The sequence below is a fragment of the Diadema antillarum genome, unplaced genomic scaffold, assembly GCF_040938485.1.
Source record: "Diadema antillarum isolate AM-2024a unplaced genomic scaffold, OU_Dant_1.0 seq00000400_RagTag, whole genome shotgun sequence".
Taxonomy (NCBI): domain Eukaryota; kingdom Metazoa; phylum Echinodermata; class Echinoidea; order Diadematoida; family Diadematidae; genus Diadema; species Diadema antillarum.
This window is the reverse complement of record NW_027271391.1, coordinates 2,076,618-2,092,249: the sequence shown is the minus strand read 5'-3', so window position 1 is coordinate 2,092,249 and position 15,632 is coordinate 2,076,618. Positions and strand designations below refer to the sequence as shown.

Genomic DNA, 15,632 nt, shown 5'->3' with positions numbered 1-15,632 from the left:
GTATAGGCATATATGAACGTCACAAGTGAATGTATCAATTGCAGTTTGAAACTAATGCATTATTGGGTTTCAATAAAGAGTTTACTACAAGTACTATCAATCTGTATACATCAAACAAATCAATCTGTATATGTATTATGTCAAACAGTAAATAATGTCATAAATTTCCACTGACCATGTTCACTCGATGATCAGGGAGTGAATAAGGGAACATGTGTAACTACTCACTTGAAGTTGAAGGGAATGCCTCCATGTTGGCGCCATTTCCCGGCATAAAAACTCAGTTTGGTCCCTTTTTTGTACATTTCTTGGACTTGATCCCTCCATTTTCGCTTTTCCTCCAGGTCACTCTGGGTGAGGTCGTCGACGACGAAGCATCGCTCATCCTTTTAAGGCCTCCCGGGCACGACGCATCACATCTACCTTTTCTCGGTATGAGAGAAATCTAACTAGGATGTGCCTTGGACGGCCTTCAACCTTACGACCATCACGATGGGCTCGTTCCAGTTTCGTTTCCATCTCGAACTTGGATCGAAGTAAGCCTTCAACAGCTTCAACGCAATCTTCCCTCTGGTCCTGTGGTGGTTCCGGGACTCCAACGATGCGAACGTTGTTCCGCCTGGAGATTCTTTCGCTTTTGTTCGCCGCAATTTTATTTTTCATTACCTCAGAACGGAGCTCGGCGACTTCCTTTTCCATCATTTTCATTTTGCTTTCCATCAACTTTTGATTTTCCTCAATAGCGTCGACACGCTTCCTTTCGAATTGTATGGAGGCATCAACACTGGATTCCAATGTGGTCAGCTTCTCAAGACATTGGTCCACTGCTTTCTGGATCATAGAGTGGAAACGATCTGTTGCCTGCTTGAAGTATATATCCAAGTATCCTGGTGTAAGGATATGGGTAGGTGTTGAGGCCATGGCATTGCCTTCCTTCTCGTGGGGAACGGCGTGTTGCGTGTTCTCTTCATCTACCGATGTGGATCCGGCGGCCATATTTGTGACGTCATCAGGTACTAGTTCCACTGATTCCGCATCGCTGGTTGTTGCCTGACCGTCTAATGACTCTCGCTGCACGGCGGCCGGAGTCAGTGGCGTGGGGCTGGCAACCTTCGCGTTGGGATTTGGCGGGCTTTTTGAATGTACCTGGGTAGTGATTTTTCTCGATGCAGGACCATAGTTTTTCGGCTTTGTAGCGGCCACCCGCTGTGGACGAGCAGACTTCAGTGGTTCCATCTTGCACAGTAGTTATTAATCCGTCGTTTGGTGAAGTTGTGTGATTCACATAAAACAGGAGGATATCCAAAATAAGTGAAATTTAGTCAGTTTTGCGAGACTTACGAGAGGTAGTGTGCAACTCAGTCCATAGCGCCCTCCTCGTTTTTGTTGACATACCAAGTTTAAAGCCAATTGAATTATCCGTAATATGCTACATAATATATTTACTTTTCAGCCAAATATTATACGATAGATATAACGTTGAAAACGTGGTTACTCTCTCTTTGCTAACTCGTTTTGAGATGTTGAATATTCATAGAGGAAAGACAAAGAAATTATCTAAACAGTGATGTGTAACGAAAGTAATCTGTACCTGGTTGATAATGATGATAACAATGATACTTAACGTGAGTATCCAGAGTGCTCGATCAATATTAACTTCACTTTCAACCCTATTTTCGGAGTAATTACTGTTTGAAAACGAATGGCAAAAAGAAAATGCATATTCATAGTCATCCATTATGAATTTCACAAAATGTTGTGATTGCCCATTTAATAACTCTTCCTAAAGGTTTGTATCTACCGTTCCTTAATTTCTTAAAGCTTTAACCAATATTAAACTCTGCTGCATTCTTCGCAGGGAGTGAAGTGTTGCCGCCATTTCCAATACAAAGCAAAAGGGCGCATTCATAATATTATCACAGAGCCTTGGGTTTACGATGGTCTTGGGGAAGATGGTGCTACGGGCCTACAAGTCGTCGTGAAACACAAGTACTCCTTGAAGGAAGTTTGGCAATGCCTGGAATTGGCACTGGTTGACTACCTTAATAAGCAAAAACTTCTGACCGGTGCGTATTCGATCCTGCAGGAGCTGGTAAAGCACGAGATAAAATTATGTATATATATATATATATATACATACATACATACTTATATATGGGCCTTGACGCGAGAAAAGGGCCCTTAGGGCATTAAATACCGAAAATGAGTTTTCACCTCCACTCTGTGGAAGGAACTCTGACGTATTTGGATATGGAAACCTTTTTCTGTAATTCCAATCCTAAATGACCCCATAACGTCATTAAAAAAAAAGCACGTTTTCTCCAAATCCTGTCACTTTTTGATGCGTCTACGCATGTGCGCGCAGTTAGCTAGTTGATCTTTTTTTTTGCGCGTATTGCTTTGTCAAACTTCCGCACCGTTTTCTGGCGTTTGCGCGCAGCGGCGCTAAGGGCCCTTTTCTCGCGTCACGGCCCATACATAATGTCATACAACTGTACTTACATAATATACGTATCAAAAGTCACAACTTTTTTTTTAGTCTCTGATAGAGAATTCCAAATAATTTGAGCAGTAAATGAAAGAATCACGCAATGATTATTAAGATAGATTTTCAAAACAGTTTCAGGAACTTTGTATTGTAAAAAAAAAAAATAAATAAATACAAAAGTGGAAACGGAATTTTGACCATTATTTTGACTCTTATCATCGCCAAAGTAATATCAAAGTCACTGCCGTTATAAGTTTGACAAACGACATTTGAAACCCTTCCCGTTCGTTTGGGTAAAATCGTAATCTTTTTCATCCCTTGACACTGCACTGCAGTAAGTCCGTGCACAGTACCATCGTATTCTACCATGATAACGAGTACATGTGCTCCAGGCGAGAAGAGAGACTGTGACCAGAGGTGTACTTTCTCATGCAACGTGCCCGGATACACACCAGCTGCAGGGGTAGAGCTAACTTGCTGTGAGAAGGGAGCCTGGTCTGAAACATTTCCCACCTGCCCAGGTAAACTTGTACTCGCCACCTTTCATTCTCAAAGATCACATTTAACCAGTTCGTTTTAAATGTAATTCTACCTCGCAATAACTTCTTTCCCTCTCTCTCTCTAAAGAAACCGTTGGTGCGGCTGAGAAGGAAGCCCAATAGAAATAGCGCTTGATACCCAAGCTGAAAGTAGCAGACTGTACACAAATTCCTTGTCGTGTTACAACCTTGCAACAATTCCTGTCGTTAGTCCGACAAAATGATAAACTCCGAAAGTTCGTCAGTTCTAAAAGGAAATAAGGTTCACTAGTACCGAAAAATGTAACCAAAGAAAAAAAAATTATTTCGGGGGTCTGTAAAACTGAGGATGATTTAAGGTTCTTTTAATAATCCGAAGCGAAATAAGTTCAGTTATTAAGAAAGTTTTGTGGACAGCCTAGGACATTATAGGTATGCTTGTGTCACTCTTGCTGACTTCTCCTCTGCATTTCAATACTACAATGAGGTTTTATAAGTTAAAGGAATAGAGTTCAGTCAGTTTTTGTATTAGGCGTCATGTTTGATGCTATGATAACTTAAATAGGGTTTTTTTCAAGGGTGTGTTTTGTCTCAAGTTCTGTTCATACTGTATACCAATGATTTCAGTTCCGTTGCAGCACATGTTGACACCACCATTTTACATTTGTTTTACTCCTCAGTGGAGAGTACTATATTGGTGTTGAGATGTGTGACCTCGTATAGCAGTCTTAGGAAAGGAATAATTGCTCAAATCATTTATACTGAAACAAGCAAACAAAATTACTGGTGTGCAATACCAATGGGATGATATCTGCAGACAAAGACTTATTAGGAAGGTTGAGTGTAATTGTCTCATGCGCAAATCACCCCCTGTCTGAGAATTATGTGCAAATGCAAATGCCATGCCACATTCTTGTGTATTTTATCACTCGCATTCTTGTGTGTGCTGTAGCTGTTACATTCTTGTGTGTGCTGTAGCTGTTACATTCTTGTGTGTGCTGTAGCTGTTACATTCTTGTGTGTGCTGTAGCTGTTACATTCTTGTGTGTGCTGCAGCTGTCACATTCTTGTGTGTGCTGTATCAGCCACATTCTCTGTGGGATGTTGTTCAAATTTGTGACTGAGTTTCATGGGGAGTTTTATTCCAGGCAGTACGGTTGTTCCAGATTTTCATAGGATGACATGTCCATATTTTGTTTGTATGTGCTGTATTAGCCTTATTTTTTCTTGTTGTGTTTATTGTATTTTGCAACTGTTGTTATAATACTTGGGATAGATATAGAAGAAACAGATGCAATATTGAATGTCATGGATGTACATTTTGTTATTGAGTGGTAAGTTTCTCTGTGGTATTTTACATGAATTAATGACGTGTGTTGTTATTGTCTTTGTTCATTTTGAAATGTGTGTTTTATATGTGTGTATTTATGTATGCCGCTTGAATCATAAAAACTTTCCATTTTATGGACAATAAAATAAAACAAAATAAATGGAATGAAATGAATGAATGTATGAATGAATGTAATGAAAACAAATCTGAGTTTGGGGGGGGGGGGGGACCAGGAATAATACTGGTCCTTGTTCTTCATCAATCATCAATCCATTTGAGTTTGGAGTATCTTATAGCATCAAACATGTTCTCGCAAAGAGACATTCATTTGCCTTCTAAGTATTTGCCTTCTAAGAAACGTGTTGGTCTAAAACTTACGATGTGACTTCACTAGTGTTCTGTCTTGTCTACATATGCATCTGGGACAGAAGGTGCCAGCGGATCAGTTACAGAAAGGCTCAGCCCGTCCAGACATTCAGAGACTGTTTTAATGTCATCGGTCAGTGATAGCAGTCATGGAACATCCACAACTTCCGTAGGAACGACAGTATCGAAAGTGACAACAAAAGTACATGTATCTGTTGGTGGCAATAATAAGGGTGAGTTTCGGATATCAATCCTGGAATCATTATCAAAGATTTTATACAAGGCTACAATAATTTCATAATTATAAAATAGTGATTACAGAATTTCATCAAGCATACTCTCACCGTTGTAACTCTAAATACACTACTCAAAAAAAGTTAAGGACCACTTTTTAATGTGTGTATACAATTTTCAAACCGGGTGTTGTATTTCTAGAAATACCCGAATATGGCTGTCTTGAATCTCCTCAAACACCCTGTAACAATTTCACACATGGGTGGTTTCAGTTGTTGCATGATGTCTCTCGCATTATTGCATATCCTGAAAAGTGGGCCCATTGTGAAGTGGTACAAATGTGGATTCAAATGCATTTTCTGTCTTTAGTCTCTACAATCAACAAATTGCTGACAACAGCAATGCCAAGATACAGCTGTCCAGGATGCCATCAAACACAATGACATCAATTTCACACATGCAGTTCTTTCATGTCTCTTGCATCATTGCAATGTGCCCGTACAAAAGTGGCTTCCAAAGCATTTTCTGTCTTTAGTCTCTACAATCAACAACTTGCTGACAATAGCAATGCCAAGATACAGCTGTCCAGAATGCCATCAAACACAATGACATCAATTTCACACATGCAGTTCTTTCATGATGTCTCTGGCATCATTGCAGTGGGCCATAAGACAAGTGTCTTCCAAAGCATTTTCTGTCTTTAGTCTGTACAATCAACAACTTGCCGACAACAGCAATGCCAAGACACCACCTAAGTGAAACAGATGTAGCCAGAGCCCTAGGGATGCTGGAAGCTGGCCTCAGTCAGCGAAGAGTAGCCAGAATGATGGGCGTGTCACACAGTGTCATTAGCAGAGCAAATCAAAGACACCGAGAGACAGGGCTATACTCCGAGAGACCCCGCAGTGGCCGACCAGTTTCGACAACCCCTAGAGATGATCGCTACTTGACGAATCTCAGCCTCCGCAACCGCTTTCACAGTGCACGACGCCTCAACAATGACTTCGCTGCAGCAACTGGAGTGATTGTTTCCACTCAAACAATCCGTAACCGACTTCACAGAGCCAATATGCATGCCAGACGGCCAGCTCAGTGTGTCCCACTCACCCCTGCTCACAGAAGAATTCGTCTCAACTGGGCCCGGGAGCATGTCAGATGGACCAGACAGCAATGGCGTAGAGTTCTGTTCACAGATGAGAGCAGATTTTCCCTTGACCACAATGATGGACGTTCGAGAGTCTGGAGGCGACCAGGGGAGAGATTTGCAGACCCCTGTATTGCAGAACATGACCGTTATGGGGGAGGCAGCGTCATGGTGTGGGGAGGCATCACCTACGCCAACCGTACTCGTCTCTACGTGGTCCCAGGGGGAGCAATGACAGGAGTGAGGTACAGGGATGAGGTCCTTGAACCTATAGTGGTGCCATTTGCAGAAAATGTGGGACAAAACATCATTTTCATGGATGACAATGCCCGTGCCCACCGAGCTAGGGTGGTGACCGAGTTCCTTGAGGGCCAGGGGATTGAGCGTATGGAGTGGCCAGCGAGGTCCCCGGACTTAAACCCGATAGAGCACGTCTGGGACATGATGGGGAGGAGTCTCGAGCAGCTCGAAGCCCATCCACTTGGACTGCAGCAGCTGGGTGTTGCTCTGGAGGCTGCATGGGATGCACTGGATGTCAGAGACATCAATCGCCTCATCAGCTCCATGAGACAGCGCTGTGAAGCCGTTATTGCTGCAGGAGGTGGTCACACTCGTTACTGAACTGCCTGAAAGACACTCAGACATTCGTTTTTACCACTTCATGTCGGTAGCTGATACCCCTCGGGGCCCACTTTTCAGGATGTGCAGTGATGCGAGAGACATTGTGCAACAACTGAAACCACCCATGCGTGAAATTGATTACAGCGTGTTTAAGGACATTTAGGACAGTTGTACTGAGGTATTTCCAGAAATAAAACACCTTGTATAAAATTTTTATGTACGTTAAAAAGTGGTCCTTAACTTTTTTTGAGTAGTGTACTTTGACAGGAATTATCAAAGGTATAGTTTTTAAGTAGTATTTCTTGCTGTTAATTTCTATCATTCAGGTATAATAATAATAATAATAATAATAATAATAATAGTATAGTTATGATGATATTGATAATAATAACAGTTATCATCATTATTATCATTATTAAAAGCATAAGTAACTATAATGATAGTAGTAATAATGACAACAATAATGATAATAAATCACAGTAAGCGCTAATCACATTGAAATGTCTTTAAGCGGTGAGAAGAAATGAAGGAAAGAAGAAGCAATATACAGTTTTATAATGTTCAGACTTATATAACAATTACCACCTCTCTGTCGATTGATTGAGACAAAGTTATGATTCACAAAGTTGCAAACATCCTTACAACACCGCTACGTTTGAAAGGGGTGTATAGTAATCAGCAGCGTGTGGCTGTCAATCGGTCTGCACGTATTGTTGGAAATGTCTCCAAGGTTATTACCTTTTAACCATTTTAGTACCACTGACTTGGAATTCCCTCAAGTATATATTGATATATTGATCTACAAGATATACATTTTTTTTTTTACTTTAATGTCGGACAGTGCGTTGTCAAGGTAAAGACATTTTATTTTCTGTTATATTTCTTCTAATAAAATTCATACAAAAGTTATCGATGGAAGTGGCTTCCTCATTTTGTTTTCTTCTCATTATTGACTTGGAAATTTGGCACTGTGACCAATTTAATCTCCAGATGTGCGAGACACATTGTTAGTCCACATCATACAATGTGTTGCCACAGTGGCAACTTTAAAAAATAAAGTCACACACACACACACAAATGGCTCGGCCTTACTCTTTCAAATGTTTAGCATTTGAATTTAGATATGACACATGTGCCTAATAAAATTTCAGATGTGCAAAATATATCTTTCTTCAAAGTCGAGCAATGCTTTGTAACGGTAAGAACAGTTTCTTTTGCAATTAAAACAAAAATCATACAAAACTGCGAAGGTTTTTGTTTTTTAACTCCCCAAGTATCACTATCATTTTAGTATTTGAAGCAATGTCTTACATGGAATTTTATACATGCGACCAAATAAGTCTTAAGGTGTGGCAAAACGTATCTTTCGTAAACGTTAAACAACGCGTTGCTATGGTAACCATGACAAATTACCAAAAAGGGAAAGAGTTTATATTATATACATATCTCTCTCTCTCTCTCTCTCTCTCTCTCTCTCTATATATATATATATATATATATATATATATATACATATAATTATAAACATATATCGGAAATGCACCGGTACACATGTCTTAGATTTTATTACGTTTAATTATATTTTTGATTACACATTTACAGCTGCATTCAGCAACGTCAAAGAAATTTGCCCTTTTGAAATTCAAACTCTAACATCTACCAGTTGTGTAAGGGAAATTTAGCAGTATCTAGTTTGAGGTTATCAATACATCAAAATACTGTGGATAATTTATACCGTGTTAAAATATAATGAGACTGTATCCTCTTGTTACTTTTTCATCTTTTCAGATTCAAATCAAACCTCATTCCTGTACCTGTTATTCTTAACATTATTGGTTCCTGTTGCTGTGTGTTTCATCCGGAAGTGCAAACGGAACGACGTATGTCTGCTTTTACAACATTGATGAAATAAGGATTAAAGCAGTGAAATTAAGTCTGTATTTGGAGGGGGAACTAGTACAACCGGTCCAGAAAGAAAAATGAATCAGTGATTAATAAGTCATTCATTATAATGCAAAATGACACAGATGTTTAATCAGACATTTATACTTCGCACAAGTGAGCTCACTAATTATGTTCAAATAATGAGACCTATATATAAAACGGGCAGGAAAGTGTGTTTTTTAGCAGTTTATCTCGAACATTTTTGGTAGAATAGTGTGATTAGGTGTGTCTTTAGAATCCCTTTTTCATTTCTGAAAAACCTTGTCCACACTCTTCACTTTCAACTCTAATAACTTTTGAAAGCATGGTGCTACTGCTTTGAAAGTTGGCATTAATTATGGACAGAATGTGTTAATGAGGCATGCTCAATTTCAGTTTGATCTGATAATCCCTTCATTGTTGTTACTCTGGCGGTTTACTTCCTGTTTTTTGTCCCATTCATCGCACAGCAAGCACGGTTTGGTAAAGATTAAACGCTTGAATAGGCACTGTACTTCAGAGCCTCTTTTCTCAGTTCATACTTTTCCTGAGTTTGCGCTTTCTTTCCGATATTTAGATAGGTTAGGAGAGTCCATTTGATTTGAGTTATACATCATTTTAAAGCTTGAAGTCTGCTCTTTCAGAATATGGTCTTAACTAAAAATTCATGTCTGGCAACTTTTTGTTTGTTTTGAGGTGCAGGGTCACATATTGCATGCAAAGATTGCCGTAGCAATGTCAACCAAATTAGATATCACCCTCTTCCGTTCTTGACAAGAAAGATCAATTACATTTTCAAAGTCGTTACATTATATCCTGCATTTTCAAATTCAGTGGAAAATCAACTCAACCGATTAATTTCTCAAATTCTCAAATTACTTTGTCTCATAACACATAATTATTTCATTCCTTGGAAAACTGCAGCTCGTGTTGTAGTGAATAATGTACTGCATATCATGTCTTGACATTTCTCTCTTTTATGATCTGTTTATTTCCGTTTTAAGAGTTACCAGCCTCTACATGAATCTCAGTTCGAAACTCCGGATGAATCCTCCCCATCAGAAGCAAGTGGTCAGTATAATTACATCGTTTGTTTGTTTGTTTGTTTGCACAAAAGAAGTCATGTTGTTTGCCAAGCATTGAACACTTACCGACTATCTACGTTTGCTGCATCTATGTATCTTATGACGTCAAGTCTCTAACTCCTTATGTGCCATGGTGCAAACCACCTATGTGCCACATTATTCCGAGACAGCAGCGTAGTCATGCTTTGGGGAAAGACTTTTTTTTTCTCGAATCTATGTAAGTTTTATAGACTTTTTTTTTCACCCTGGACATGTAATAAGCAAAATTGTAGAGAATATGTCAAGCTTTGCTTTGATGTCTTGTATGACAAATCGATAATCTTTTTTTTGTTGTTGTTATTGTTGTAGAAGCATAATTCTTGCACACAAAGCAGCGACAGAAACTTAGAATTAATTTTTACTAGCATATGAAGTAGGGAACACCGCTTGATGATAGTCAATCACCACATAAAATGCACGCTTCATGTTCCAGGACTGGAACTGCGAGAACCGCTTTCAGTGTATTGTGATATTTGACGATTTATCGATCGGTTTGTACGGGTTTGTGGGTTACATGGATCTCTGCTGCCCCTTCGACTACGACCTAATGACAACTCCGATGCCTCCGTCCGTCCTCAATCATGTTTCTTGGTGTCAAGCTTTATGTCTATACATTATGGTATTTAGAGTTACAGAAGCAGAGATTGACTGGCAGTCCTCTGAGAAGATAATAGTATCGAGACTCTCCGTGTGTAAATGTCAAATGGTAAATTATCTCCGCGATTTAGCAGATGCCGTTGTTGATATTTGCAGATATTTTTCCCGATACTGATGGTTCCTACACGCAGAAGATCAGTCCTGCACAGCCAACGGAAGAACAGCTAGATCCCAAAGAGGTGGGGAGTGCATAGGTTAGACCTTATGCGTTGTCTGAAAATTGTGTAGTAGTCGCGCTTACTGCTTCAAATTATCGGCATCATTCAGAGTGTACTTCTGACAGTTTCATGGTAGAGTGTATCAGGATACACATTCATCCAAATGTAAACAGTATATATATATATATATATATATGATGTCCTTTTGTTTTGTCAGATCGTCTGCTACGTATGCCGTATAGCCGAGGCCGAAGGCTTGTAAAAGGATTAACGCGAACACAGCGACGTCCAATGTCACGTATTGATTATCTAATAACATATATTATATAATATATGATATATAATATATAATGTACAATATATGATGCATAATATATAATATATGATATATAATATATAATATATGATATATGATATTTGATATGTAATATATATTACATAATATGTACTATATAGCATTTAATATTTAATATTTTATATATGATACATAATGTATAATATATAATATATGATACGATGAGACCCAGGTGTATAAAATGGTACCCATTTATACACGTGGGTCGAGAGAAACATAGTGGGTAATAACATCTTGACCAAGGACGTAAGCACTGGGTGGGATTCGAACTCGGGAGTCGGGAGTCTTATCCACTATAATTCCCCCCCCCCCCCCCCCCCGCACCAGAGATGTCTTTAATGGTGTAAAAGTGGTAATCGAATGATTTTGCTACCATAGATTTTGAAGGTCTGAAAATATAGTGTGGAGCTTTAATACTTTCCTGTTGAGGTCGTTGTCGTCATTGTAATTCATGTCTGCTCTACTGTGTTTTGCAATGTTAAACATGAAATCAAATGAACGCTTTCTTCCAGAATTACTCAATGAACCTGAGGAACAAAGGTATGGCATTTATTATTAACAACAACAACTTCATGGACCGACGAAAGAGAAAGGGATCAGAAGTTGACGTAATGAATGTAACTCACGTCTTCCGGGAAATCGGCTACAAGATCGTAGTTGTCCAGGACCTCACTGCAGACGTAAGTTTGTCAGGATTATCTTTTAAAAGGACAGCAATATTCAGAAAAGAAAAAAAGCTGGAGCAAAGACGTCAGTTATTTGGAATTCTTCACAACATCGCAATCGAAAAAATGTACTTCTTATTCAGAGTAGTCATATTCATCAAAATGTGGTAAGAATATTCATTTTCATAAAGGTTTGTTCCTGCCACTTTTCAATAAAAATATGACATTGAAAAAAGGTTCAGACACAACCTACATTTACCCAAGCAGTAAGATGGAATTATTAGAAATATGTAAGCATGTTACAACGTAATGCGCAACACAAAGTGATTAACAAAAACTATGAACCGGTAGAAGTAATGATAACGAAAACATCGGAAAAAAATTAGATAATTTTCTACTAAAAGAAAGCGGCATTGACTGATCTTGGGTAATTTTCTTTTTGTTTTTATCATCTGATAGGAGATCAGGGACTCGCTCGCCTCACTGCAGACAAAGATTCGGCCATCTCACACCTCGGCCGTTCTCGTGTTCATGAGCCACGGAGACCGCGAAGGGATTTGTGGGAAGGATGGTCACGTCATTACCGTGGAGGAAATCAAGGATATGTTTTCCGGGAGGAACTGTCCATACTTGAGAGGAAAACCCAAAATATTTTTCTTCCAGGCTTGCAGAGGCGGTAATTGCAATTGCATCTTTTTTTTTTTCAATTACTGATTTGAGGTGGCTGTCTGATAAATTCACTTAGTGTATAGATGGAAAGTTTTATTTAGTCTTTACCTTTTGTTAGAGGGAAGCGAATGGATTATTCGTTTTGTGGCGGAGGTATTAACACGAGAACGAAAATACAAATCAAAAACACATTTAACGAAACTCCTTTCTTACGTAGACATCAATAGAGCGAAAGTGCTTGTGAAGGTTCGAGTGAAATCGGTAAACCGTTAGTTCATGAATTCTTGAAGTTGCCCATGTATTCACCAAAGCACAAGTTGTGAGGGTAAAAGTAGAGGAGTCGGAGTGTCGTTATTCAACTTTGCTTGTAAAAGCGAGCAACTTGTACTTGAGAATTTCAGAAGATACTTTATCCCGAAGTATACTAAATCACGAAATTCAATTAGGTCTACTGTGATTATCGTATCAATAAAAAGGTCCACCTGTCTTGTCTTGGTGTTTTTTGTTGTTGTTTTTTATTCCGAAAAGTCTATGAAAAAAATAACAATACTTTGTATCTCGAGGCTTTTCTTTCATTAACTTTTTTTAACCCGCTACTTCTTTCGTCAGAACGCAATGTGAGAACAGGAGACACGAAGCCAACAAAAGTAAGATAACAGGAACCTGTATGATTGGTTTGTTTGTTTGTTTTTTGTTTGTTTGTTTGTTTCTCCAGATAAAGTGACAACGAGTGCAACGGACAAATCAGCACAGCCGATATCACAGCCTGACAGGTTTATAAGTAGAGGTGCCGGCTCGTTTAACCTAGTTGACATTGGAGATGAATCAGGCAAGGAAGACAATAACAGTGTTTTGTACGCGGCTTGCCAGACTTCGGGGAATCCCCAACCGGTTGAGTTTGACAACGTTCCTGACAATGCGCACATGTTCATTGCTCATGCGACTTGCGAAGGTGAATGAATGCTCGTGGGAAAGTATAGACTACACCAACATTATGTCACTATTACGTGAACTAAGATCGTGACGATAACTACGATGGTAACATTAACTTCCATTTTCTACGTTGCTGTATAATTGATTGGCAGTGATTGGAGTGACGAATCGCACGACCTGGTTCAAGCAATATAGTGTGTGTGTGTGTGTGATTTATACATGTATATACATGTAGATCTTCGTTGAGAGCTTGAATGTTGCGACACATATGCCTCCTTAAAGAAGACTTAAAAGATAACTGAAGTTACTATACTGGTTAAAACAAATTGTAATTTTTCATTTGAACCAAGATAGATTAGTTCACTTCATTCAATATCGATACTTTTTGACGATTACACAAAGGGTTTTCCCACTTGTTCACCAACCCATCCCAGGCTATGTTGCACTGCGGGATAACGTCAATGGATCTTGGTTCATTCAGGCATTGTGTGAGGAACTTCTTGCCGGGGCGCACCTGTATGACCTTAGCACCATAATGAACAAGGTGAGATCATGAGAGAGACGAGATTTTTAAAAGTGCATATTACTGACTAGCATTATAAACAATAGTAGGCCTATGGTCTGACAATGAGCAATCAGCTGGCAAAGAGTAAGCATTGTTAAAATCAGATCAAATCAGATCAAACTTTCCTCACGCAAAACAGCATAGGCCCTATATGAAATGCGAATGTGATTGAACTACTTTTTTTAAGATTATAGAAAAACGCAGGTAATTCGTTTTTATAGTTCAAAATTCACTGATGTGAACTATTGTCAAAGTAGACCCCTTTTTCTTGCAGTCATGCTCCATGTACCAGTTTTCCTTAATTTCATCTTGACATCTGAGAACACTATTGACTGTCTTAGGATCTGTGGATTGCATCGAAATAATTTGCAGTCCCGAAATCAGAAATTACCTTGTGGCGATTTTTTTCTGGCACAATTTGCAAGTGAGCATGCCACTTTTTTTTTCGAATTCTCACAAAGGTGAGTGGGCGTGTCCAAAGACAACGAGGCTGCGTACGCCAGGACAATGGTATGGTAATCACCTACCAGACAACGCAGACGATCAGCCAGGGGATAGTGAAGAAGATATACTTCTTGCCCAAGTATCCTCCCGAAAGATTCGCGGCAGTCCCCCGGTGCTTGGAGACGGCGACTAGGAACCATGTTGTGTGATGTAATTCATCGTGTGTACGTCATCCACTCATCTAATGTGTCGTCATTGCTCCCTGCGGAACTGTAGACCGACTAAAGGAATGTTTCATTTCGCAGTTTTGTATATGTATTATTAACAGTAATTGTTCTCTTTGTTTACACGAAATTTAAAAAAAAAATGAAAGATGATATTTAATCCCAGGCTAATGAAAAACCACTGATCAATATCAGACAACCAGTCAAATAACACGGATCTATTTAGGTGTTATATAAATCACAATGGTACACGTGGCTTGTCATGAGAATGGTGTTATTTATATTACCATTCCGTGTTGTATTTCTATGTTGTACTTTCGTTACATATGTTATCATTTCACAACCTTTCTTGAATAGCTGATGGCAAGCTTTTCTTCTTTTTTTTAAACCGTGGTTACATATTAAACCCAACTCAAGCTCAACCGATCTCTGTATGTATGTAATGGAAGTGCCATATCTTATCAACTGGCTTTTACATGCATAGTTTTCCACAAGTTTGAGTGTTGAAATCCACTCTGTTCTTTAATTATACTATTTAACAAAATCACATATTACTTCGGATTTCTATTATTCGTTGATGATTCGAGTTCATGTCATTCTTCCTGTCTGGAACTTTATGTATTCACAATGTTACATGGAACCTATTTTGTTATTTCCATTTGCTAATATTTATACGTAGAAATAAATGTCGGATGTTTGCTTTTACTTTCGAAAGAAAATAGCAATAACACATACAAAATGTAAATTGTACACATTAATTGAGATTTGACCCAACACATCATAGTCTGTTCCATGATTATTGCCTTGAAATTGATTATTGTTAAAGACTCAAGTAAAACATGATGAAAAGCTAGCAACCCCCCCCCCCCAACAAATCTGAAAATAGTAAATTTAACATTATATGTCAATGGCATGTAGGATATTTTGGAGAGGTTTCCCACATGACCTATAAAAACTCAGGTAACATTTTAATCAAGTCGTTACGAAATATCTCTTAGCGAATGACGTTTCAGTAATTCTACAAGAAACCTTGCGTCTGGATGATATTATTATTATTACTTCTATGAATATTGAAAATGTGCTTTAAAACTGTAAATAATGAAATTTGTATTCTACTTTGTGTTTTGGATAGTCTGGCCTCAACTGGCCTGCTTGCTACTGCTGGTTCTTTTCTAGCAATTATCATGTTCTTTTACTTTTCACTAATTTGTGAT

The 15,632-nt window shown here is 38.7% G+C and overlaps 1 protein-coding gene, 1 long non-coding RNA gene and 1 pseudogene across 2 annotated transcripts; 2 read left to right on the top strand and 1 right to left on the bottom strand.

Annotated features, from left to right (window-relative positions):
• Positions 1-224: 224 nt before the first annotated feature.
• On the bottom strand, positions 225-1,359 carry LOC139732155 (uncharacterized; annotated as a pseudogene).
• An 8,269-nt stretch (positions 1,360-9,628) lies between these two features.
• Positions 9,629-11,515, top strand: LOC139732125 (uncharacterized). The gene is made up of 3 exons (XR_011711011.1): positions 9,629-9,695; positions 10,502-10,584; positions 11,431-11,515. It is a non-coding gene; the product is annotated as an uncharacterized lncRNA (long non-coding RNA).
• A 14-nt stretch (positions 11,516-11,529) lies between these two features.
• On the top strand, positions 11,530-14,403 carry LOC139732154 (caspase-3-like). Its single transcript, XM_071643026.1, has 5 exons — positions 11,530-11,598; positions 12,043-12,259; positions 12,968-13,204; positions 13,620-13,729; positions 14,212-14,403. The coding sequence occupies exons 1-5, from the start codon at positions 11,530-11,532 to the stop codon at positions 14,401-14,403; spliced, it is 825 nt and encodes a 274-aa protein (XP_071499127.1).
• Positions 14,404-15,632: the final 1,229 nt, after the last annotated feature.

Bases quoted from the DNA above. Each gene is read 5' to 3' on its own strand.
- LOC139732154 (XM_071643026.1), top strand. From the start codon at position 11,530: ATGAATGTAACTCACGTCTTCCGGGAAATCGGCTACAAGATCGTAGTT. The intron at 11,599-12,042 runs GTAAGTTTGTCA...ATCATCTGATAG, and splicing joins TCCAGGACCTCACTGCAGAC to GAGATCAGGGACTCGCTCGC. The intron at 12,260-12,967 runs GTAATTGCAATT...TTGTTTCTCCAG, and splicing joins CTTCCAGGCTTGCAGAGGCG to ATAAAGTGACAACGAGTGCA.